We start from the raw sequence: 26,202 nt of genomic DNA, 5'->3' as shown, positions 1-26,202 counted from the left end.
TCTGATGACTCGCTTATTGATCGTGCTTTATTATTTTTTAGAAGGAATCCTAGGAGTTTGGTTCATGTTTCTTAACCCTTATTCGCTCCTTACTGACATTTCAATAAACTCAACGGCGTTGGTGTTGGCGGTATCGATATTTCCTTTGAATATCAGTTTCATACACATTCATTATTATGAAATCAGCCTCCTTTACTGGATTAACGTCTCTTTCAATTTCATTTGGAAACCTTTATTTCTAAGCAAAGCTAACAGCATTGAGCTTCTTTTGCTTTATCCACCTTGAAAAATTCCTCAGGATTTTCTACTGAACACTAGGGGGCACACTTGTTTCAGGTGTGCAGTACTAACACACGGGGCGTGTTCTCATTCCTCCCCAGAAAATCAGAACTCAGAAGAAAAAAAAAAAAAAAGAGAGGCTGTTTATATTCCATCAGTTCGTCCTTTATTGTGTTTAAGAGCAGCCATCAACTTCACTACAATCCGCCTTCTGACCTGTAGGAAAGAGAGCAGCTCCAACAAGCACAAAGAAGGCATCCCACATTTCTGCAGACCCGTTCGTCCATTTGAGCAACATTCGAAAAATGAAACAACAAAAAGAAAAAAAATCTTATGATCTGGAGTGTGATGAATGTGTGAAACGGACAATCTTGGGAATCAGTAGTGCGTCACAGTCTCCGTCTCTACCCCTCATAGAACATTCACAAACGTGCGGCTCATGCAGAGTTGCTTCCTATTGGTGTAACGGCCTGGCTGCATGTTATGGTAGAGGTGACTCAGATTAAGGAGGTTGGAGTCATTGTGGAGACGTATGTAAGAACATTACTGACCTTGAAACCAGACTTTAATGTTTAACATAAGGATTTACTGTCATTGTGTGAATTTCATGCTGCCCTTTAGAATCACTTCTTAACAAGTCAAGCAATAGAAAAAGAACAATCACCTACTGTACACCGTCAGCTCAGTTATTAGTTACGCTGCCAAAGCAATTTCTTTATGTACTGTACATCATTTAAAGGTGGATTCAGTACAATATCTATAGAAGATACAATATGGATCTACTTTCTCTACACATCAACAAGGACACATGACATCTATGTAGAATGTTTGTACTTTCAATAAAACTAGCGTTGGACTACGATCACTACAAGCTGGAAAAAAAAATCTCAGCTTTGTAAGAAATCTAGCGTCAAACAAAAACAAAAAAAAATGCCACAAATAAAAGAGCGTGGAGAAGTGTCTTTTTTTTCTGTTAGACCTGCTAATTCTGCAATGATTGGCGAAAAGGCACTCCCATCTCAGCTGGCTCAGACCTGGCCCCGTGCTTTAAATGTCATCAGGAAAGGGAGACTGGTTGTTGAACAATTAAACGAAGATTTAAAAAAAAAAAGAAAAAGAAACAACCCTTCAAAAGAAGCTTTGTCCCCATAAGGAAAATTAGATTTGGCCTCTGTGAAGAGAATCTCATGCAAAATATGAAAAAATAAATAACCTCCCAAAAAAAAAATCCAGCCTCTAATGCTTGTTTGTAAATGCCGCTCCTGCACCATGCAATGCCCCAAATCTGGTAGAAGCGAATGCAGCTTTTAGCATGCTCGCACTAAAGAGCAGAGGTTTGTCATCATCTGGTTTTGTAAGACAAATATTTATATATATATATATACATACACACACAACAGTGATGGACAACAGCGTCTGAGAGGAGACAGGCTGGGCACATTTTCCCAATCGATCGTATAAGCTTTATACTACCTCCAGCAGGAAAACAAGTTTACCAAATGTAAACAAATATGTCGGAACAACTCTACCAGTATGGTTCCACGTACAATAAAAACCTAATGGTCTACTGAGAAACAAAAGAAGAAAGCGGTTATTTTTAAAATGTTTTCCTGCTAAAATACAGTAAATTTGTGACGCTTTTGGAGCAGGAGTACAAGTTAAAAATGAATGCCAATTTTATGAATAAACAGCCATGCCACAAAGCAGGAATTCACTTTGCTAAGTAAACCTCGGTGGATAGAAAGAAAGCAGTTTAAAGCTGCCCTGCTCGTCCAAATCCACAAGCAGGAAGTTCAGTACCTGTATTTAAAATCCTCCTGCCGTGCTTTCTGGCAGTTTGGAAAGTACCGTATGTAGCAAGAATAGTGGAACTAAAAATGACCAATAAAAGGTTCCTCCTGTGCAACATCAAGCTGAACTGGGAAATGTGGACGCCAGGAGTCGAGCATCGCAGCAAAGCGCGTGCGTACCAAGGACCGAAAATGACACAATTCAATAAAGACGGAATTTGATAAATATTTGTTTGATTATTTCAATAGTATTGGATAAATAATGATTTTTAGTGGTAACCATTTAAATCATTTAATGATAGAAAAAGTTCATTAAATGTGGAGATTGGTAATTCAAATTTAAATATATTATGTGTTAAAAAAAAAACATACTTGTTTATGAAATGCTTTAAAGCAATCCATATTCTTTTTTTTGGGAAATTGTTTTCAAAACAAACTAATACATAAAATTAAAATGATAAATACATTACCACTAACTACTACTAATATTAAAAAACTGATTGCAAAAGTAAGTATTGTCTGACTTTTACTTTATCTTTTAGTAAAACTGTGGTGCAGGCTCATCAATCAGCTGTTTGGGTCAATTTAAGGACAAGCTGCTTCATAATGGCAGGAAATCTGAAAGAAAATAAATAAAACATCTATATGATTTCAAGAAATTATGCATTTTCAAATAATTCATATGTAATTCAGTACTCAGTAAATTATTCAATTTTTTATGTATATTAGTCTTCCTGTTGGTAAGAACAGTTGAATATAAATTATGAATTTGACAAATTATTTATCGGATTGCGGCCACTTTTGGTCCTTGATAGTGACTGAGCTAAAACTGTTAAAGAGAAAAGCAAAAGAATCCATTTCACTCTGCAGAAATATTTCTTTTTTTTTTTTTTAAAAAAGGACAAAACGGACCCCCCTCTGTCATGGAAACCTCTGCGTAACAGTCCTGGGCTTCTCATGACGAGGCAGACTTTTGGAAAAGCACGGTGGAACGGCTTCAGCAGAAATTCAGCGACATGCTACAGCCTGTGCAGACACAGATATTCTACATTACGTACTGCGTCTTTTTTTGTTGGTTTTTTTGTAGTTTTTCTTTAAGATATTGGACCCTGCTGAGCGGGCTTTCACTAACACATCAACTAATTACATCGTTTTTATATTTACAACAACAACGAAAAAAAAAATCTTTAAAAAGCAATTTGTTTCTCTACAAGTAAGACTTCCCAAGTTTCCTCATGCACTAAACAAGGACAATTAAAAAAAGAGAGTAAAATTGCTTCACTGTGGACCACAATCCAAGAAAACTGAAGTCAGCAAGCGACCCTAAAAGCATTAGCCAAAGGATATACATCAGGAAATCTAAATGAATCTCTGCATGAAAGCCTGACTGAGAACAGAAAGTGCAGGGCTGGCTTCTTCACAAACTCCAGAAGAAATGTCGGCCAAGTTTTCAAGGGAATTAAAATTAGAATAAATAAAAAAAATGAAAAGTTAAATCAGCAACCTGGTGATGACTACACTACACTGAGTACCACCACGAAGATAACAACAGGAAAGCCTTGACCATATACGCTGAAGGACATTTTTCATTTTTTTTTTGTTGTTTTTGTATTTTATGGCTCCTAGACATGAAGCTGCATGGAGGGGTGCGTAAAGCGGTGACTGTGGCCTGGTTTTATGTGTGTGTCGGTGTGTCAGAGTATGTGCGGGGCTTGGTGTTTCTCAGTAGGTGAGAGTGGAGTCGTCCCACTCCAGCTGCTGCTGTCTGCTGGTCCCCTGCTGGTCTTCTGGCTCCCCGCCCTCCTCGTCCTCGCTGCTCTCTGACTCAGCGCTCGTGATGTCGTCCTCCTCCTCCCCATCCTCGCTCTCCTCCTCTTCTTCCTCCTCCTCCTCGCTGCTGTGCTGGTCCTCGTAAGTCTGCATCGCAGGATGCAAGAAAAGCAGGTTGTCGTTATAGATACAAACAAGCAGAATATGATATGTTTTCTTTTAAGATGAATGTGCCTTGTCTACGGTGATCCAATTATCTTTGATGCTGGTTATTTTCCATCTCTAATTTTTATCATCCTCCAGCTATCATCCATACTAAACACAGAGTTGGGCTGAAAGCTATTTTTGAGAGTTTAGAGGCGGAGAAATGACAAATCTGTGAAGAAAACAGATGTTTTTTTGAATTATTGCTGGCACAGCCTTTATTTACAGCTTTCAGTGAACAATTTACCTTTTTCCTGACTATTAACGGGGTTATTTTACACCCAGTGCATCTCAAACATTTCATCCATATTACCATTGATAGACCATCAATGCTTGTCACATTTTGTAATAGATTAAGAATTCACAGGCTTTAAAGCTGGATTTAATTTATAATAGATGTGCTTGAAAAAAGTCAATATTTTGTTTTTTTGGGAAAAAAATCACAAATTACATATATTATTCATATATAACAGTTTCATCCAGTTTAGGAGATTTCTATTCATCTAAATACAAAAAGAGCAAAAACCTGGATTTAGGTTCTTCGGTTATTATGGGATGGATCAGCACAAATTAATGTATAATTGTGTGGTGAGACTTTCACGGGTTTATGGCTAAAAGTCTGAAAAGTGTGAAGTATATTTGTCTATAGTTCTATATAATGTAGAACATTTTGCTGCGATGAAAGCATGTCTCTAAATGCTCTACCCACATTGAGATTTAATGAAACGGGCATAAATTTGTGAATGCTCTTAAATGGTTAATTAACAAGCCTTTTATAATTGTAGCCTTTAGTGCCAGAGTTTCTAATCTATGGTGTCATCTCATGATTTATTTTGGTAAGCGTCCTGCGTTCTCTGACTTCTTGTTTCCTGTGTTTCCTGGTTCAGAGCGTCTATAACTCCAAGTCCTTTTGTGATGAGCTGTTTGTCTTCTGTCTCTGTTGAGGTTCTCTGCTTCTGTTAATATGATTACATCTTTTCTAGCCTCTTTCACAAAACAGTTCTGTCATAAATCCACAAAGAGGAGCCCCCACGAGCTTCCTGTGGTTCCATATTTCCTATTCTCTCATCATTCAAGTCAGGGATGCTTCCCTCCTCATTTTTGTCTCTAGAGCTTTCTATCTAAGCAGCAGATCTCCTTCCAACTCATCCTGCATCCAAGAAGGTATCATAGATAATCCTTTATGTGACTTTAACTGGATGAGTTGAGCTCCAGCATCATCTGGTCCATAATTGCAGAGTTCAACCCTTTACACAGATGAAATAGATGAAAACTAGATAAAAGTCAGACTTTGACTAGGCCGTTCTAACACATGGATATGCTTTGATCCACTGTAGCTCCATCTCTCTGGTTGGTGTCCTTCTGCCCCAGCAGTCAGACTTCTTGCAGCTTTTCTTTCAGCTGTGTTTTTTTTTTCTCTCTTTTTGATGCTTGTGAAGATTCTCAGTCATCCAGGTCATGGGCATTTCAGCAAAATGTCTTCAAACTTGGAAACAAAGTCGATTGGATTTTTTTTTTTTTTTTTTTACTTTTTTGGAATTCTCTTTTACACTTTACAAAATAGGCTTTAATGACCAATCCTGCTTTTTGAAGAGACTCGGTCGTACTGGAATATATTTGAGGGTATCAAGATTTTTACATGAGATTTTTTTCTTTTAAACAAAGAAATTCAAACTCTGTTTTGCTCCACTTCACTCATGCGAATGTTTCAAATGAAAAGTTTAATACCTGTGATCATAACACACTGTTTACACAACCTTGATGCTCCTTCCTCGTATTTTCCCTCACTTACCAACATTTTTTTGTTTAAAATGTCTTTTTTTATTGCTGATTTTCTTGATATTTCTGTGTTCTTGTAAACCACAGCTCTATTTATGCTCTTGATGAAATCCAACTTAAAAGCCTGTGAGGTGATAATTGGTTCACCGCAGGTCTTCTGGTTCAAGTCTACCCTGCATACCCAGAACCAAACATAAAGAAGCAGCTTTTAGTTTTTATTCTCCACTAACCTGGATCAAACACATAGAAAACAGTGAGTGTCTGTTGATTCTGCTTTTTAAACTTTATTCATTCAAGTTTTTAGTCAAATTTGGATTATCTGCATAATTACTTTATCATGAATCATTTTATTACAATATTTTTATTAATATAATTTTTTGTTTTTATTAATGGTTTTATCTCTTACTATACGTCTATCTTTAGATGGGGAGAAATCTTCAAAGAACCTTTTTATCACTCTAATTATTCATTTTTATTGCCTTTGATATTTATCTTTTTCTTTATTTTCTCTCCTACTTGGACTATAAGTTGTCCATGTTACTGAAACATGACAATATAATTCAATATAAATAAAGTCGCTTTTGCCTATTTCCAGACTAAACCAAAAACAAACAAACAGGAATATAGATGCAGTAAAAGAAACATCATATTAAATACAATGTTTTTCACTAATGCTTCAGAAAGTTTAAAGTTTATTCATGTTTTTTCCAAAAATATTTTTTTTAGACAGAAACGATTTGAAAAAGATCATTATCATTAACATTTTTATTTATTTATTCAAATCAGCCAATGGCCTTTTAGCTTGCTATGTGATGCCATTTTATTTATACATTATATTTATAGTCCCAGCACAATTACTTGGATTCATTTTTCAACAAATCTGTATCTCTTGGCTGAAAAAAAAAAGAGATAAATGGTCATAAAACATCCTGATTCTTTCTTTTCCCTCTTTCAGATGCAACACGACTTCAGCTCTCAGCAACAATGCCCCCTCTAGTCCCCACAGGACTGTCAATTATTATGGCTTAGATAAAAACTAGGACACAGTCTCAGCATCACACAGAATAGCTAAGCAGGTCTACAGCCTCGCCAGCTGCAGCTGAACCTTCTTCCTTATTTCTCTTTGCAGCACTTTTATTGTCTAATGTTTTACCTCCATTGGGTTAACTGTGATGGTGAGGGCTGAGTCATCCCAGTCCATCTCGTTCTCCTTGCCGCTCTCCTGGTCTCTCATGGAGCGCTGGTGTGCGGCTCGGATGCGGAACACGCCCAGGATTATCATGAACACCAGGAAGCTTACACACACCACAATCACAATGGTGGCGGCGCTGGGAACCACTGTGAGGAAGCAAGAATCAGAGAACAACATGTTCAGTCGAGCCTCTAGAAATTGATACAGTTATTCCAGTTTTAAGCAGGAAGGTGCAAGAACCTTTGAAGGACAACAGCAGCAACACGGTGAGTCAGAGCTGCACATGAATATATTCAGAAGCTCAAGGTGTGTTTTCTTAAAATAGATTTTCCCAACAAACTGTTCTACTTCCCGTCATGTCATCCACATAGGGTCCCTATTCTATCTGTCAGCGTAACGATGACAGGCCAGAACAAAAGGTGGAGCACAGAACATGACCTTTGCAGATGTCAAAGACTGAGCTGAGATTTAATCCCTAAACCAGTGCCAGAAAATGACAGTAAAAGAAAGGAAAACTGCTTATATTTCATGTTCCACTTTCGCTAAAACCACTGTAATCCATCTGCAGTGACACCTGCTATATAACAGACCAGATCACTTTCTAGAGCTTCGAGTAAACAGATCAGACGTCAACATGATCTGCAAGTTGAAATAAGTAATGTAGAAGTCTATAAGCTTAAGTAGTTTTGTACAATATGTCATATCTTTTTAAAACAAAAAGAAAAATGTAATTTTGAGGACCTTTTATGATGTATTCATCAAGGTTTTCTATAATCTTGAACTGTGAAATTAGATTTTTAACCTTTCCAAATGCACTACAAAGCATTCAGCTAACAACCATAAACGTCAATATGAATTCAATGTGGAATTATACATGTTTTTATAAGATGATCTGCAAAAATCTCATAATAAGTCCACATGAGGTGATTCTTTGTGAGAACCAACTCTCACTGTGCTTTAAGCTGAAGGTCTTCTGGTTTATCTCTCAAATAGCTTTGCAACATTTTTTTCAATTTTCTCTGCAAAATCGCTCTTATTTGACCCAATTCTCTGTTAATGTCTAAGAAAGGCATCCAAAAGCATGATTCAACCACTATTAATCTATTTGCTTCAGTGTGCAGTGTTTGTTTTGCTCCTTGCATGTTCCTTTCGCTACACAATTATGCATTATTCATAAATGCCTATAAATACCTAAGTTTGGAACCATACTGTCACATAATGGGGGGAAGTTCAAATGATTTTCTTACTGCCATATCTTTCAAAATAGAGTGGTAATGGGAAAGCAGTTTTCACCCTTATAACTTAGTTTATTTAGCCTTTTTCTAACTGAAATGCATGCTATTAATCATATTTTATCATCATTTGTTTGCTTTGCCTCAGAATATCAGCAATTCATGAATTTAATATGTGCATCATATTTCTGCAGAAAGGGTCAGGAGGTTTGTGTTGTTTCCTATCAGAAACAGATAACAAACAGAATCTCTAAGGATAACTGGTTTGAGGAGAAGAAAATAACAGTTAATCATTGATTTTTAGTTTATAGCTGTGCTACAGCATAAACGCTTCCATATATTTCCATGGTGAATCTTGACCTCATTTAGTGCAATAACGGCAGTGTATACAGAGATAGCAATTAAAATGTGAGTTGGGGGAAGGGAGTGACTGAAATCAAATGGGGTCTCCTGCTTAAACTAATCCCCTGAAAATAAGGCTTAAGACCAAAAACATGACCCATTAGCATGCTTTTATCTATTAAGCACATTTCACACTGGTATTTTAGTACCTGAAGCCTGGTGAGCATTGACCAAGTTGTGACCAGAGAGATCCACAGATGCATGGTGAACAGGGTTGATGAAGTTGGGCTGCACCATGGCGTTGTTGGCGTGCTCCACAGGAGCTGTGTGAATCACATTCACCTGAAGAGAAGGGAAGCCTCGTTTGTAACCTGTCCTTATTTTAAACCAGCTATTTTGAGATGTGTAAAAAGTGATGCTGTTAAAAAGGTGTATCCTACCTCCACCTTGAACTCATTGCTAATATAGCGACCATTTAGCTCAGAGCAGACCAGTTTGAATTTCCTGTCAAAGAGAGCTTCGGTGTGCCAGTTCTTGTAGCGGATAAGGTGCAGGACCTGCTCGTAGTTGGCCATCGTGTTCACACCTGGAAAACACAGAGGAGCTTCTGTGAAAAAAAGCATCAGCAGAAGCAGTAGGAGTTCCAACATGTAACTCTGTTCGCCTATATCTACAAAAAACTCCAGAAAAAGTGGAGCATTTGCTGTAACATTTCACATGCTATATATAACCACTATTGTGTTTATAACTTTTCAGCTACTGGACGAGTGCTGCGCTGTGTACCAGTTATGATGAGTCCCAGGTTAGAAGAGCTCATCTCCAAGGCGCGCTGCTGCAGCTGTGAAACGTCCACCTCCAGGCTCTCGTGCTCGCCGTCCAACTCATCACCAACCACAGAAACTTCACATGAGTCTAAGTTGTGCATGATCTCCTCTGATACAACTGTCTCTTGAACTGAAAGGGACAGCAGTACAAGAACAAAAAAACATTACATTACATTACCATACTGTTGCTACACTTCATTTAAAAAAATTGAGTTGATAAAGTTGAAAAGTTAAATAAAGTTGTTTTTCTCTTAGGTGAAAATAGGTGAAACCGACATTAATAACCAAGTAAGAAAGCTTTGCTTTAATTGCTAAATGTGTGAATTAATATCGCATGCAGGATGAAAGTTCAGTGGTTATACAGGTCAAGTTTACTGCTTTGAAATACCTGACCTTATGCATGTCTAATGTCAGGGTAAGAATATCTTCATTAAGGCATACTGAGGATCTGCCTAGTGTAGCATGCCATTATTACTGCAGTGTTTTAGTAGTATTTGTGTTATTTTTCTGCCAATGCTGCTCCTGCTGTGCGTACACTGTTCCTCTAAGCATTGATGCCAAAACCTTTTACCAACCTGTGATGAATGGTTTTTAGCTGGATTTCAAATCAAATATCCCACAGATTTAAATGCATAGAAAGTAAATGCTGGTTGTTTACTTCTAAAAAGCATGCTTAAAAAGCTTAAAATCATATATAGTTTTTTTCTTGTTCCCTTCCTTTTTTTTTTTTTTTTTACATTGAATAAAATCTCTGGTGTTTAAAATCATATGATTCTTCACATTTACAGTGACCTTGTTTGCTGTCAGGCTATGAGAGGTGGGTCAGAATAAAGCAGGTAAGAGCAACTGATCTTGCTAAGCCCTTTTTGTCCCATATGGCGTGCAGCTCACAACAGCACACTGTTTCTCAGCGTATCTGTGTCGGCTTTGGGGCATGTCTATTGTCCTTCCTCTTCTTAATACAAGTAGAAATCCAACAGATGGCAAGGCGGGTCACTCACCACACCCAGAAATAAACAACTTATTTCCTTCATGTCTCCATTTGTCTTAATGTGTCTGTGCAACTCCCCTCATCCTCCAGGATAAATCATTAACAATAACAGCTACAGTATATCTACAACAAAAAAACGCTCCTACAGGTCCATTCAGCCACTAAAGATTTCAAGACTATATTACATCCTAAAATAGATATTACAGATCAAATCAAGACATTCAGTCCATATGATAAAAAAATCTAGAGACACTAGCATTATGGTGAAACATACATTCCTACAGCTGCATCATCTTACCTGTGGGGTCATCATCAGTGCCTTCTGCACCCTCAGACTCTGCATCCACCTCCATTTCACGGGTGATGGTGCTTACAATGCGAAGCTCGGGGAAAAGAGTCACTCCTTCTTGGCTCTCAAATTCAGCAGCGCTGCGAGCAAAGTGGTCGATCCCACTCAAGCTGATCTTTGGCTCCTCGGGCTGCAGCACCATCACGTAACCTTCAGCATCTGGCACTGCCACGCAGGCATCCTCATTTAAACACCTGGAGAGGATTGAAAACCAAGGTAAAATCAGTAAAGGCCTTGATTAAAAGTTTCCCTGGTCTCTAATTGGATATATACATGTGTCCCATCACGGGACTGCTAAGATCACATGATGAAAAATCTTTCTGGATGATGAGAGTGATTAGTGGAGATATTTTAGATTCCCTTGGGTAAATATTCTGTTGGTTATATAGAAGCTGCAGCTGAAGAAACTCAATAACAAAAAAGAAAAAAAACCCTCTGATTTGAAGGTTGCTCCTCAAATCGGTGTCAAAGGCTAACAAATGATACAAAAAATGGGTCTTCAGGTTTTGCACTAAAACTCTACTCTAATGAAGCAATTTTTTCCCCCAAAACTAAATTAACAACAAAATTTTTTATTAAAATAGTTTTGTTGGGGAGTGTTAGCCTAGTAGAGCAGTGCGCTTGTGCTCTGAGAAGATTCGATCCCCACAGCCTGCACTCAGGGCCCCTGAGCAAGACCCTTAACCCCGCACTGCTCCCCAGGCCCCACAAAATAGCAACCCACTGCTCCCCAAGGGGATGGATTAAATGCAGAGGTCAATTTCTCCAATGTGAGATCAATAAAGTGCAATTATTATTAAATCACAGATGTAAAATAATTTTTATAAAAAAGTATAAAAAAAACAGCTTTAAATATCATAAACATTTAAAACTGGCAATACATTCATGCCTATTTATATTTAGAATATATTTTTTGCAGATGAAAATAAATAAAAAATACACAAACATTTCTAAAGATCTGATGGGCAAGACAAGAATTCAGACTCAGAACATATTCGGTATGAAATCAGACCAAGGAGTTCCTCACACACATAAATATACAAAAAACCACAAAACCCTTTTTTACTGTCAGTGCTCAATGGAATAAGATTTGGCTTAAATGAAATTAATCTTCGGTCACTTACTTGACAGTGGTGGAAATGCGGAGGTGCCTGATGCCAGGGGTTGGGAACTGGCGGGAGTTTAAGTATGAGATGTGCTGCATGACTTTGTCAAAGGCACCGATGTCATCGCCTTCCACAGTCAGAGAGGACTGGTTGGGGTTGAAGTCAACCTAAGAGAAGGACATGAAGTAAAGGTTTGTCTGATTCCCCAAAAATGTTACATATTCATCTTGACAGAGCTTCAAGCATAAAACTGAATATCATCTGGAAGCTAATTCATTGCAGCAATTAAGATGATTCACCTTTACAACCAACTGAAGACAAATAGAGCTGAATGTTACTGGAAAGGATCATGAAGGGATTACAGCATTGTTTACCCACTGCCTGCCTTCTTTTTTAGCCTTAAAATCTTCTAATAACTTCCTCCTTATAAGCTCACACACATAAATGTCTTGTGGCAGAAATTCCTCAGAAAAGCAACAAGTAATCAACTGGTAACCAGAAGGAAACAGCCTTGAGCCATGACCGCCTATCTAAAATCTAAAATATGTTGCTTTCCTCCTCTATCATATCTATGATTAAAGTATTCAGTGTGGAAGTTTTTACTAAGAGAAGAAACTAATTTCTTTGCTATTTCAAGAATCAATATGGTTTTTAAAATGAAGAAAGCACAGAGTTGTAAGCAGCTTATGTCATCTGCATATATACACATATATACATATATGTATGCGTACAACTAAGGATTCTTTTAGCCAACTGATTAATTTGCTGTGTATCTGTTTAAACAGCAAATGTATTTCAATTGGAAACACTGTGTGAGTCACTCTGCTCCCTCACCTTTACAGCTGAAGCTACCTCCTCAGGCAGCTGCACGTCGAGTCCCTCTTTGCAGGTGTACAAACAGTCGATCACCTTCTTGTTCTCCAGCTTGCCGGAGCGGATGATCAGGCCAGCAAGGTTCCCTCGGAAAAACTGAGCCATTCTGGCATTCCCGCCTTTTTTAATTAAAAAGGATAGGGAAAAAAATGGTAAAACAAAAATAAGTAAGTAACTTAAGAAGGGTTGCAGAATCACTGAAATGTTTAAGGGAGCACTGATGATGCAAGCATGCTGTCTCAGGGAGCAAAGCTGGCATGAATGACGTCCATGCAAGTTAGTATGTGTTTCCCCTTAAAGGCCTGGGGCCCAGAGGATGAGACAGGCAGATGATGGATGAGCTTATGTCTGCTATCAGCACATGCAACATTTAAATCAATGGAGAGGGGTTCCTATCTTATCATGGATAACGATATGGCAAAGACAAACATAAAAAAAAATAAAATTATATTTAAAGGAGGGGAAAATAAAATCTTCACTGGTAATTTAAACAAACAGAATAAAAGGAGTGGAAAGTGTTGATTGTAAAATTTACCCACTGGATAATATTGAGGCCGATTAAAGTTGTGTTGAGACAAACATTCAGGGTGTGTGTGTGTGTGTGTGTGTGTGTGTATTTTTAGTCTACTGCTTGTTATCTGATATGTAGGAGTTTTGACAAGGTCACACTTTGACTGGAAAAGTCAGAGTGGACAGAAAAAAACGAAGCCAAGCCAGAGTTTGTTTGTGTTTTGTTCTCATTTTGTTTCTATTTCGCTCTCTGCTGGTGTACTGGCTCAAAAAAAGTCAAACCAAAGGACAGATGGAGATTGAAACAATATATATACCGGTATAAAAAAAGGATGATGATGAAAAAAAAAAAAGCACATCCCGTCATGCTTTAAATATAATTGATAAACAAAGGACATTTTGCATCTAGAATGCTTATTTCATTCTAGTTTAAATTGTTATGAAGATGCAGTTGAAGCTGTTATTATGGTGGGATGTTCTGGACACATGGACATATCTGAGGAGTAAGGGAAAGACTTGAGCAACCTGAGGTGGTCTCAGGGCCTGTCTCAGTGTCATTGTCATGTCCTGAGTTTTCTGCAATGGACGGAAACGAGAGAGCAGGGAAAGAGAGAGGAAGGAAGGTTGAGGATCTGCAGGAGAGATTCAGATGCTACAGAATAAGGTCATGCCGCATCCCTGGAGATTCACAACAAAAGTAAAGACGATATTTGTTGACTAAACATAAAACAGGCTGGTTTAGGTTTCTTCCACTAACGATGAATAAAGAGCACTGCTGGAATATTTCTAAATTTCAATCTTTAAAAATAGAGTCAAACAAAAACATAAAATACAGTCTATTATAAAAAATATTCACACCCCTTGAATAGTTTGAATTTAGCAACAGGCACTATCTTTATCTTATTAATTTAGAGTTTAGTGTCCAAATATCTATACAAGCTACATTTATAGTTCACCCCACCCCCCACTTTACCCCTAAGCAAAATCTAGTTTTTTTATCTGAATCTAGGGGTATTTCATCTGATCTCATCAGTTTTTTTATAGAGACCTGAGAGGTTTGGTAAAGACCAATAGTTTTGGAAAAATATGAATCAGGTATAAGCAATAAAACAATAAAAAGCAGTTCCAAAAACTAAGAAAATAGTATATCTGCAAATGTTCCAAAAACATGGCTGTTGATCAAAATAAACAACCTGGGTAAGTAATATAAAAAAAGCAGCAAGAAGGACCAAACCCTACAATCCTGGTTTCAAAAATTCCTGTTTGCATTTTAAGTCATGTAGCAGACAGCGAAAACACATGACAGCAAATATTTAGCTCAGATGAGAATTCAATATTTTGGCCTCCATGTAAAAGCCTTTATTTGGTGAAACACTACGGTAACTCTGCATGCTGTGAAACATGAAGCCAATGTCATGCTCTGGTGAAGCTTTTCTTCAGAATTGGAGTAAATGGATGAAGCTAAATACTGGGGAGAAAACTGTTACAGGACAGAACTTGACTAACAGGAGGATCATTTTCCAGCTGGACTTCAACTCTAAACCTACAGTCTGAGGTAACAGGGATGATCAAGGGTTAAATCTGACTGAGAGTCTTATATAAGACTTATTGTCAATAGATGATCTCCACCAAATCTGACCGAGATGAGCCATTTTGAATAAAAAAAAAAATCCAGTCTCTACATATACAATCTGGTTGACATGAACCAGGAGATTCAGTTGCAGCAAACACAACAAAGCATATATAAGATTTAGCTTCAACATTACAGTATATGCTACTAGGTGTTGGTGTGTGTCATAAAGTGTGATAAAGTTCAGAGGGTGTGAATACTTTCAGGTATATAAATAACCAACGGTCTGCAAATTTAAAAAGCATCCCTGCTGCAAAACCCCAAATCTATAAGGTAAGGAGCCTTTCATTTGATCCGGGTCTGTTGGAACAGAGATGCACCTAAAAGTTGCACCACACTAGATCCAGAGGACTGGAGTTGGACGACCCTTGTATAAAATAAAATACCTTCTCAGGCAAGACGATTTAATGAATGAGGATGTCTACCTTGCCAGCAGGCACCAACTGTGAGTTGAGTCTCAATCTTCGACGGGTGCAGTGGGTGGTCTTCTGTGACCATGAAGGGCTCGAAGACGGTCCCGTCCACAAATAGGGAAACAGTGGGGAACTCCACATTGAGCACATAATGATGCCACTCTTTGTCACAGGCCTAGAAACAAAATAGCACAAGAATAAAATAAAAAAAAGATGCAACCAATCATTCTAAATGGGCTGGTTTTGAGTTGCAGCAGACCTGGTCAAGCTTCCAGTGAAACTCTGCCGGTTTGTAGTTCTCTGCCTCTGAGGGATCCTGGCGAAGGAGGAGGATTAGCCTGCAGTTGTGGACGTAGAGGGAGTAGTGGTGTCTGTTCATATCTGCCGGTAGGACGTGAGAGGAAATGATCAGATTTAGACCGTTTCAAACTAACACTGCTTGCTAACATTTGTTAGGCTGCTTTTGTTCTCGTTGGAGCACCAAACTTTAATCTGTGGTGAACCAGAAAAGTGGGATTCATGCTTCCGTGACTCGGTGCTAAATAGAGGTCATGGTGTGCTGAGATCACAAGTACGGGAGCTCCCTCTCCAGGGCGAAGCCACTCTGATGTAATCCTTCTTATATAAGCAGCCAAACTAAGACTGATGAGCCGCCTGCCCACTGATCGCACTGAAACTTTAAAGTGAATAAGATCAAGGAGCTTTATGAACAAATGTCGACTCAAAAATATAGCGGTCAGCTAGCAGAGGTGAAAGGAAATATGAAAAGAAACTGTTTTTGTGAGCCAGACAACTCAACACAAACACTGATTATAGCTGCTGGGGTGAGCCAGAGATATATATGGCTATTTTCATACGATGAGCTAGCAGACCACATGGGCGCAGCAGCAATGAGATGCCAGGAGAACTTGTTTCACCTTCTAATAGCAACCAGATACTGCATTTACATTTTCTAATTCTGTAGATGTGGAACCTTTACCTGTTTTATCAGATTTACAAAGGATGGTCTCCTTTTCGCGGGACCCGGGTCCATGTCTCATCCACACAGAGATGGTGAAGGGCTCCTTCAGGTTGGTGTTCACCAAACCATCAGGCACCTTGATGGCCTGGGTCCCATTGAACTCAAACACCTGGTCGCTATCGTGTCCGTTATCCGTGGGCAGTCCTACCGTCCAGTTGGAAGAGCTGCTCGGTGCAGGAAGGAGCTCCACGGTGCCGGAGCTGGCTCCTAAAACACAAGAATAATGGCTCAGAGTCAGGTTGTGATTGTCAAAACATTAAGACTCGTGACAGATTCTTAATTAGATTTAGGTCAGAACTGAATATCATCCAAACTTTATAATGTAACCCTGCTGCACATTCGGCTTCTGCTAAAACCTATTGCTTTAAGGGCCCTCTGGTAGATGCTTCTCCATAACTTTGCCTTTGACCTCTCTGCTGTGTCCTTTGGTTTTCATGTAGTTTGTTCACTAAGTAAAAACATCTATGTATGTACATCGGATTAGGATAGGGCAACACACACTTTAGAGTTTTTCATGTGTAGAAACCCTGAAAATGAATCATTCTTGTCAGTTATAAAATGCAGAACAATGCATGGAAGAAAAGTGCAGGGGTCTAATTAGCAGAGCATTTATTTACCACACAGCTTGTGCAGAGACTTCTCGGAGTAGGTGTCTCTGTCACAGCCCTTTCCGATGTGACTGGTTTCCAGTTCGATACTGGCCCGGACAAATGTGATGGGCACGTCACAGGTCTCCAAATGCATGCTGGGGAAAAGCGCCAGGCTACCTGTTCCTGGTTCATACTCAGTCCTTTTATTGAAGCCTGAAAACCAGGAGGGAAAGAGAACAGATTTAAGACATCTTTACTAAAAGAGCTTTGATCCGTGTTGAGCTTTAAACACCATGTTCTTTAATCAGTGCTTAAAGCCGGGAAGCTAACAAGTTTTAGAATGACTCTTGGAAAACTCATAAACACTGCTAATGAAGTCAGAAAAGATGAGTTCTGATACCTTGCCAGCTGGGTTTGCAGGTGGGCTTAATGTTGATTTTGACCAGAACGTCTTCAGAAGCTCGGTTCTTCCCGCAGTCGTAGGCCGTCACCGTCAGCTTGTACATGTGCTCTTTGCCGTAGCTCAGCTTCTCAGTGTTTTTAATAAAACCTGACAACGAGAATAAGAAATTGGAATAAAGCTGTATGTTTGACGACTTTTGACACTCTTAAATTCATGAATAAAAAAACATTACAAAGAGCTAAACAATAACAAATCTTTTAGGTAAAAGAATGATAATAGAGCCCAAAAAAAAAATAAACACTGTGTGTTAACAAGCTAAACTAAGAGATATTTTTAAAGGCTTCCCCAAAGACAAAGAGGTTTTATAGATATAGAGGGATGATCACATTTCCAGGATTCCCACATATTTTTTCATAATGAAATTCCAAATCTTTTTCATACTTAAATTTCCAGAGATCTCAGTTTCCTTCTCAACCTTTTCTAAACCATTATTGCTGTTGTCTGGATCCTACATTTTATACAGACATAATGGTGACCCTGGATTCCAGGAGATGGATGGACACTGTTAAGATCTTAAGCCTTTATTTAAATTTTGATTTAAATTGATTCTGTGACTCTATTTTCCAGCATATAAATATAAGTAACAGATGCATTCAGAAGCTACCGGTCACCTTGGATGATATTTTTAGAAGGCTTGCATTGTATGTTGAATCTTAAATTAGAGCCTAGTGGCATCAGTGTGCACACAGATCAATAGACGCCATCATCTCTGTGAATAAAATCTATCCTCTCAGACAATTGCTGATTGTTTTTTCCAAGCAGACAAAGAGACAAGCATGCTTCATGAGGGTCCTCACCGTCTTTATCAATGGTAAAGGGCACGTCGGGTGTCACAATTTCATAGCTGCAGATTTGGCTGAACTGGAAGGAGCAGTCAGCATCCACCGCCTCCACCTTCAGGATGCTGTCGTACTTCTTTCCCTCGATGACGGTGGCTTTGTATGTCTTCTCCTTGAACACTGGTGAGTACTCGTTGATGTCGTTCACCTGGATGTGGACAGTCGCCCTGAGAGGAACAGGAACACATTTGAATTTTCAGATTTTTATCAGCCAGATATTTAACAGAGCACTTTAGCAAAAGCTTTTAATCCTGAAAAAGACATCAATAGGATCATTGCAATGATTATCCTTTCACAGTGGTTAATTTTGTCTCTTTACTACAGAGCGCTCCATTTAAATTGTTTTCAGTGTGTTCGGATTTTTTTTAAAACAGCCTGTTTTAAGCAAGGGGAAGATGGAGACAAGAGCAGGAAACTAATTATCTTCAATTCTGGATTAAATATTATTATATGGCTTAATCTGAGCTAGTAAAGGTCACCTAGGTTATCATCTGGTTCAAATCGATCAGCACACTAAGAGTTTTTATCTGCTAATTTATCCAGAAACTCAATGAGGAAACACTTCTTATTCATCGTGTCAAAAAAAACAAGTAAGAAAATAGAAAATTTTAAGCATTAAAGTCATTGTTTTCTTTTTTTGTTTTTAGTTTTTGATTTGAACGAATCCATTGTTTTATTCTATTTAGAATTTTTAACACTTTCACCCTTGAATTGGCAAAAATAAATATTGATTTTAAAAACCCTGCAGATTTCAGCACCAAATTAAGGCTAAAGCATCAAACATTTCTGAGCAACAATGGTTCATATCTTAAATACCAGATTCAACTGAAAACCTAGTCTTTGTGCAATTAGGGGCACAGTTAATTCAGCTGAAGTTCTTATTACAGTTTAAATATGTGCAACATTACAGTGCAATCACTAAGTATTGATTGGGTGAAATACTTTGCAGGCTTTAAAATTTAGGATTAGGATTAACATGGAGTTGAAACACTGAATAAAATGAATAACTTTATAATTTTTTTTCTTACCGTATTTCAACAAGCTTAAATTTTCTAGATGAATGAGATATTTCTTCAGTATTACCACAAATTGTTCTTTCCTTACAATGCCATCTGTTCTTCCCCGTTCATCCTCCAAATGTAATTATTGTCATTACTGGCAAAAACTTCAGTCTTAGTTTCATCAGAACACAGGAAGTGTCTCCAGGCCTTTGTCCCCGAGCACCTTTGCAACTGTAATGTGACGGTTGGAAGAGAAAACGTCTTATATCAGCTGCACTGATCCTCTTCACAAGTCTTCTCTTCTTTGGGGTTCATATGATCATATCCAACAGTTTTATTCCTGATGTCTTGGTAGGATTTTTATAATGTCACATAACAAAGCTGTGTTTGAGCTGCAGCCACGTGTTACTCCATTTAAATCAATGGCTATGGAAATTGAATAATTAGTAATAGCATTGTGGTATGTAGCAAACAGAAATAATATTTATCGTAGCTGAGATAAAATAGCTTATGTTTTGTAAATTTGTATAAATTAAGCCTTGTTAGATAATCATAAAAACTGTCTTTATTATCATCCGATGAAATAGAGGGAGGTGTGAAAAGTTCACTCACTTGTGTGATTTCTTCATGTTGGCCCCATCAGGACCCTCTCCACAGTCGTAGGCCTGGATGGTGAAGGTGTGCTCCTTTTGTAGCTCACAGTCCAGTTTTTCTTTTGCCCTGATGACCCCCTCACCAGTGGACTTGTCCAGGACCACTGCCTCAAAGGGGACGTCCTGCCCGTGGATCCTGAAGCCGCAAATCTCACCTGAACACGTTGAGAGTCAAAAAGGAGGGAGTTTGGCTCAGCACAAATGATGAGGAGTTTCGATATTTTAGAAAAAAATATATATATTGTCAACTGGGGAAAAAGGAATACATCCAGGCAAAATAAATAAACAGCCACAGATTTTGGGAACCAGTGGGGGTTTTAGGCTGAAGTGCATGGAGTCTGTGGAGGAAGTCAAACGGCACCTCGTGTGGGTGAGGGAGTGGCAGGTTTAAGGTCATTTTATTTCAATTTTCAAGCCACTTGAAAAACAGTGCATCCAGACATGCAGGAAGAAACTAAAAATAATAGTAATAAAAATGTGGACAGGCATTTCACAGGAGTACTCAGGATGTTGTAATAAAACCAAAGTTGTGAAAAAAAGAAGCTTAACAAAGTGAATATGAAGATAAAAGCATTGAAAGGAAGCAGAATTAGGTCATGACTTATATTATGGATAAACAATATCAAATAAGAATTAAACATAAAGGTGATACGACACCAATCCATCAATCAACCCCCCACAAAATCTGCAAAAGAAATAGAATTTCAGAAAACACTTCCAGTAAAGAGTTAAAGAAAGTCTTCCTGTGTAATTCTGCCTGCCTCTCATCCAAAAATAACTGCAAAATAAATCCAGAAATCATACAGAACTAAACCAGCACAACAACAGGATCCAAACAAAAAGCTCTGGATGAGAACTGGGGTTAGAAATATCCACTTGCTTGACATCCACATCAAACGACTGCAGCCATGCTAATGGTAGAGATTAGTGGCGGAGAATTAACTCAAAGAGATCCACCGAGGCAAGGGATGCAGAAAAACAGAAGCTTTGCAGCAGAGAGAGTTTGCATTAGTTAACAATCTCAGCAAATTCAGAAACCTGCAGGAGTTACTCTCAAGCTATAAAAGAAAAGCTCTACAATGAGGAGGCTTAGTACCTTTAGGAATCTGTACCTAGTTTGATATTTTTTATTTCAGTTTATGACAGATTTTGGAGTAAGTTTCGGCTTGGATTTAAATTTTAGTTCGTGGGTAAACATTTCTTAAGCTGCCAAGTCATTATAAGAAGAAAATGTCAACAGAGAGACTCCTGTTTTCAAGACGTTTTTTTTTTCTGGAGGTGACAGCTGATAAACTGTTAGGGTCTGCAAACTGCAATGGATGTCTCATGCACAGATATTTCTAAGAGCAATCAGCCCCACATCACACTTTTCATCCAGCTGTTGCAGCTCTTTAAACAAATTCAAGGTGAGGAAAAAAAGAACGGCAAGAAAACAAACCCAAAAAAAAAAAGAAATAATAACGAGGAGGTCAATTGCAGAGCATAATTGGAATTTCTGTGTAAAAAGTGTGGATGCTGCTTTAATGTTAGTGGGTTAATAGTAAGAAAATGAAAAAAAAAGCACAAGGCATAAGAAAAAAAAAGCCCACGATCACCTTCTTCAGTGAGGGTCACCTCAAAACTCTCTACATGGAGGGGAGAGGAGATAAACCCAGATAAGAGGAAAGTTAGAAGACACATTGAGGAAAAGAAGATACATATTTGAGCTGTAGACTAAGACAAAGAAAAGCTCAAGATAAACATGAGGGTCTCTCCAAGTAAAAAAAAGGGAATGATTCACAAATTGAAGATGAAAGTACAATGACAAATGTAATTAAAAGAAATAATCCCACTCTCTGTATTCTCTTTAACTGTATGCTTTAAATCTTTGAGAAAGTCTGCTCTTCAGCTGTGATTAGGATAAATTAATAAGCATGTCAGTTAATGAGTTTCACCATAAATCAGTTTTTCCTTTCAGGAGGGAAAATAATTATTTTCTGGCCAGTAGATTGTCCAGTGAAGGATTGATGGACTAACAAATGGACTCATATAGAACCTACAGGACATCATGGTGCTGTGGTCTCAGGCGCCTTCCTGCAGGGATCAGAGCAGCCAAAACATATCTTAAGTTATCTCAAACTTAATATCTAAAGGTTGAGATATTTTTAATTTGTTTCTTGGGCTAGATCCTAGCTCAGCTCAGTCAGTATAGGTGGAAAGTCTCAGTGGATATCCATTTACTATTGTTAAAACAGATTCTCAGATGGGTTTAGGTCTGGACTTTGACTAGACCATCACCACATGATATGCTTTTGTATAAAGCTCTACCTTCGGCTGTTAATCATGATCACTGTCCTCCTGGAAGGTGAAGCTCCTCAAGTCTGTTAAAGCCTCTTCAGGACAGCATGATGATGTTGCTGCACATCCTGCGTTTCCAAGGGGTATTTGGGGGACGTTTTGGATCATACATTGCATATCGACCAAAAGAATAACTTTTGCATGCCCTGACCTGAATTCGTAAAGGGCACAGACCCAAATGGTTTACACATAAAGAAATTTTGTTTTTGTTTTGTTTTAATAAAGCGTTAAATTAACCCATCCATCCTAACTAGGCTTTTAGCTAGCAATGCATACGGGCGTTTACTAATAATAGTAGAAATTGTACGCCTGTTTTTGGGATGTACGGCTCTGGTACGCCTCTAATTTTCCCACGCAAACTTCGCTTAAATTTTCTAAATTAGCAGATGGGTTCTTCACTAGGCCTGAATTCCCCTTCTAGTCCTGCATAATCTCGGGCTAAGCTCAGGCAGCGTAGATAGACGCTGTTATTGGTGAAATATCTAATATCCACACTGCAGAGTCCTGCACGAGGTCAGGTACCCGTGGGTATCCCGCAGGTACTCCTATAAAATGTACATCTACGGGTTGAAACCTTTCCCTCACATTTTATCATGGGTGCGAGCAAGGGTATAAATGAACAGAGATTTACAGCATGAATTAAAATTATTCATATTTTCTTATTTATTAATTTTACATCTTAAAAATAAACTGATTCAAGAATATCCAGACAACAGTAACTTTTTAAGCAACGAGGCAAACCTTCTTACTCCTGCCAATTTACAGCTCTTTATCTGAGCATGAGGCAATGTTCTTTACTGCCTCTGTTATAAACTCTGTTTGTACACTTTGTGATCATGGGTCGTGTAGCACTTTATTATTTGTGGGTCCATGCGGTGCCGGCGGGCTTTCAAATGTACTATACTATATGATTATTTTGGAGGGTTTTTACTTTTCCTTTGGGACAATACTGCCTTTGGAATTGGGGAAAAACAAGGGCTGATGTATATGACAACTGGGGATAGTTGTCATTTAACAACGCAGTTTCACCTTTAGCAGTAACACTTTCTGATTGTTTGAATTATGAATAATAATATTGTACCTAAAAATGATCTCATGACTTCCTTATGAAATTTCCACCTCTAGACAAGCACACATACTTCCCATGATCAGGGCAAAAGTAGTGTTGTAACAAAGTAAAAAAAAAGTTAGCGGCATTCAAGCTCAAATTGCAGGAAATAGTGTTTCAGAGTCTAAATTTAAAAATTTTATGGAGAAGGATACCCCAAGGTGTACACGATATGAAATATTCCTAGCTAAAAGCCTGATCCTGACACACATGGCGACTCCTCCTCTACAGTATACATTCATTTGATCACTGTGATCTGACACAAAGGCGAGGATTTGATCGGGCGTCTGAAAAGCCTGTGGGTTGGCTTAACAGGGAACCCTCTGAGTTGGCACAGATGCAGGGAATCTGGCGTGATGGAGCAGCGGCCCCCTGCCTCCTCGTGAAGCCAGGCTGCTCACTCTGTCTCCACAGATAGAGACACAAGGCCAGTTCAGAGGGACGTACAGTTCGTTCTTAAGCTCATCAAAAGGAGCTGCTGCAGTTCAAAGCAGTGGATGCACCGAGCTGTGGATTCAGCACTAATTTGCTGTAAATGGAGATGAACGTCATACAGAAAACAAGCTTTATATTCTTTTCTGGGGGCCTATTGCTATAGCTATCACCTTCTTCTTAATTATTGTATCAGAATTACATCTCAAAACCTGAAAGCTAGAGTGATACAGAACAAGTAACCTGAGATTACAATGATCATATGAAGGGTAATAAAAGCATGTGGTGCTTTTACACCTTACCAGAGTCTATGCTGAGATGATTAAAAAGACCAGGGGCAAAGGATTTTCTCATAACTGTGGTTCTCCACTGGGAGGAATGAAATAATAAAAAAAAAGAACCACATTTTGATCTGATAAATGAAAAGGCCAAATTGGGGGGATGGCAGCCAGATGTTCATCAATATAAAAGGCAAGTCATAAAAATCTTATGGTATGGATGCCTTTGAGCCACACGTGTGTGCTACCGCAGGGTATTAAATGATAATTAAAGCAACAAGGTAAGATTAAACAGTTCCTGACCTCATCATAGCTGAGTCAGCTGCTCTTTTACATGAAAGAAAGAGCATAAAGTTTATATCAGATACAAACTTTATTATGGGAGGGATTAAAACATATACATATTAAAATCAGCTGCAGAGAGGAAGACCTTCATACATTAACCATGTGGCATTTCAAAGCCAGTTTCTATTTTATTTAGTAAGAATAAAGAATTAGATAAATGAATAATTCATCAACAATCTTTTAACATTAAACATCACCAGTTGTTTTGCATCCAGGAGCAGAGTAACATTGCTTTCTTTTTAATTTACTCAGAGATGAGCAAGAAGTAATATCAGCTATGTTTGATTATGAATTAGTGAAGGAGCGGCAGCAGCTTTAAACGTTTTTACTCACCTGCATAGCGTAAAGGAGCGTCTTTGTCCAGCGCAATTAGAGGAGGGTCCAGAATAACTTTGTCATCGTTCTCTGTCACAATCCCATGGTACGTCGTTTCGATCCATGGTTTGTGCTTATTGACTGTGAAGAAGCAGATAGAAGAAAGGTCAGCTTGGACTGAATATTCAAGACATAATAGGCTAATGATATTTTTTCACCTTGATAACAGTGGAACCATATTTACAGATTCAGATTTTTATAAGAATTTCCTTTTTCATTCTTTTTTCTGATGACTTCCCTCCTATGATGCTTTGACTTTTACCTCCTCCCTCGCCCCATGCAGTTTGAATACATTATTAATGAGGGTAGCGATGCTTTTAGTGTTATTTTTAGAAGCTCTACACAAAGTCAAGAGAAAACCTGCAGCAGAAACCAAGAGCCGATGAGACACAGACACGTGCATCACTGCAGAAAAAAGAAACCACTCTATGCTTTACATCTATCCTCCTCTGTATTACCTTTCTAACTTAAAAAGAAGGCCAGCCAATATCAACACAAAGATAAGAGTATTTTTCACACGTGAAGTTTACACAGGATGCAATTCACTGTTATTGCCAGCTAGCTGCAGTTGTGCTCTCAAGTTGATGATCAAGGTCAGGCTACATAGTGCTACAGGCTGCTCAGGGCTTGGTCCATTCGTCGGCATGGGAACCATCCCTGCTGCAAACAAGACTATCTACTGTAGCTGGCAGCAGCAGGAAAAGCTGCAGTGAGTGACACATTCGGGCCGGCTTAGGAAACAGCGGCGATGAAGAAGAAACGCTGCTCTCTTACAGCCAGGAGACACTCCCTCCACGGTGAGAGGGAACGATGGCATCAACTCGCTACTGATCTGCAGATGTGATGGTTACACCTGCTGACAACAGGCTGAAGAGAAGCAATGTAATGACTGAGCTAATCCAGGGTGCCTGATGCTAGGAAAAGCTGTGATAGGTCTAATATGTTAGACCTATAGATGATTTTTTTATATATAAATGGCATATTCAGGGGTTATAAAGTCACATTAAACCTTGAATGTTCCAATCTTATTTTACTGAAAAACAGTCAAATAGTGCTGCAGGGTATTAATGAAAGGTTTAGAACATAAACAGGGGCTTGTTTTCAGACTTCTGTGTAGGCAGATAAGATTGGTTGCACATATGGGCAAAGATCACCAACAATTACGGTAACTGGGGCCGACTGATCAGAGAAATCCTATGTGCAAAGCTGCCATAGGACTCTTCAACATTTACATTTTTAATGTCTGCAAAAGATAAAGATTAATAAAAAATACAGAAAGCCAAAAATAAATAAATAAACTAACTGATGGATTGCCAGTTCATTTATTGAAATACAAATACTTTTCCACGTCCACGATGCAGAAATGGAAAGATTTGCAAAATACAGTAAATACAATAAAAAGTACTAAAAAATATACTCTTATTGGATGTAAATAAATCAAAACAACAATTTAAGTGTTATGTTTTAAACAGACTC

The 26,202-nt window shown here is 38.4% G+C and overlaps 1 protein-coding gene across 4 annotated transcripts in view; it reads right to left on the bottom strand.

Moving 5' to 3' along the window:
• Window positions 1–2,962: 2,962 nt before the first annotated feature.
• The window catches only part of clstn1 (calsyntenin 1), a 38,189-nt gene continuing 14,949 nt past the window's right edge, over window positions 2,963–26,202 (bottom strand). The window contains exons 2-19 of one of the 4 annotated variants that reach the window (XM_015378143.1): window positions 24,685–24,807; window positions 21,447–21,476; window positions 19,811–20,006; window positions 18,156–18,364; window positions 17,296–17,445; window positions 16,923–17,108; window positions 16,264–16,512; window positions 15,544–15,665; window positions 15,297–15,459; window positions 13,767–13,817; window positions 12,693–12,850; window positions 11,877–12,025; window positions 10,702–10,946; window positions 9,372–9,542; window positions 9,029–9,174; window positions 8,798–8,930; window positions 6,976–7,160; window positions 2,963–3,986 (exon numbers count right to left, since the gene is read on the bottom strand). In XM_015378143.1, coding sequence (XP_015233629.1) covers window positions 3,792–3,986; window positions 6,976–7,160; window positions 8,798–8,930; window positions 9,029–9,174; window positions 9,372–9,542; window positions 10,702–10,946; window positions 11,877–12,025; window positions 12,693–12,850; window positions 13,767–13,817; window positions 15,297–15,459; window positions 15,544–15,665; window positions 16,264–16,512; window positions 16,923–17,108; window positions 17,296–17,445; window positions 18,156–18,364; window positions 19,811–20,006; window positions 21,447–21,476; window positions 24,685–24,807 — 2,861 coding nt within the window. In that variant the 3' untranslated portion in view covers window positions 2,963–3,791. The remainder of the gene's footprint in view (window positions 3,987–6,975; window positions 7,161–8,797; window positions 8,931–9,028; window positions 9,175–9,371; window positions 9,543–10,701; window positions 10,947–11,876; window positions 12,026–12,692; window positions 12,851–13,766; window positions 13,818–15,296; window positions 15,460–15,543; window positions 15,666–16,263; window positions 16,513–16,922; window positions 17,109–17,295; window positions 17,446–18,155; window positions 18,365–19,810; window positions 20,007–21,446; window positions 21,477–24,684; window positions 24,808–26,202) is intronic. The other 3 variants (XM_015378146.1, XM_015378145.1, XM_015378147.1) reach the window with 3 other exon arrangements.

Source organism: Cyprinodon variegatus, unplaced genomic scaffold, assembly GCF_000732505.1.
Source record: "Cyprinodon variegatus isolate N-32 unplaced genomic scaffold, C_variegatus-1.0 Scaffold165, whole genome shotgun sequence".
Lineage (NCBI taxonomy): Eukaryota > Metazoa > Chordata > Actinopteri > Cyprinodontiformes > Cyprinodontidae > Cyprinodon > Cyprinodon variegatus.
Note: the sequence above shows the minus strand (reverse complement) of the source record. Positions and strands in the feature narration are given on the sequence as shown.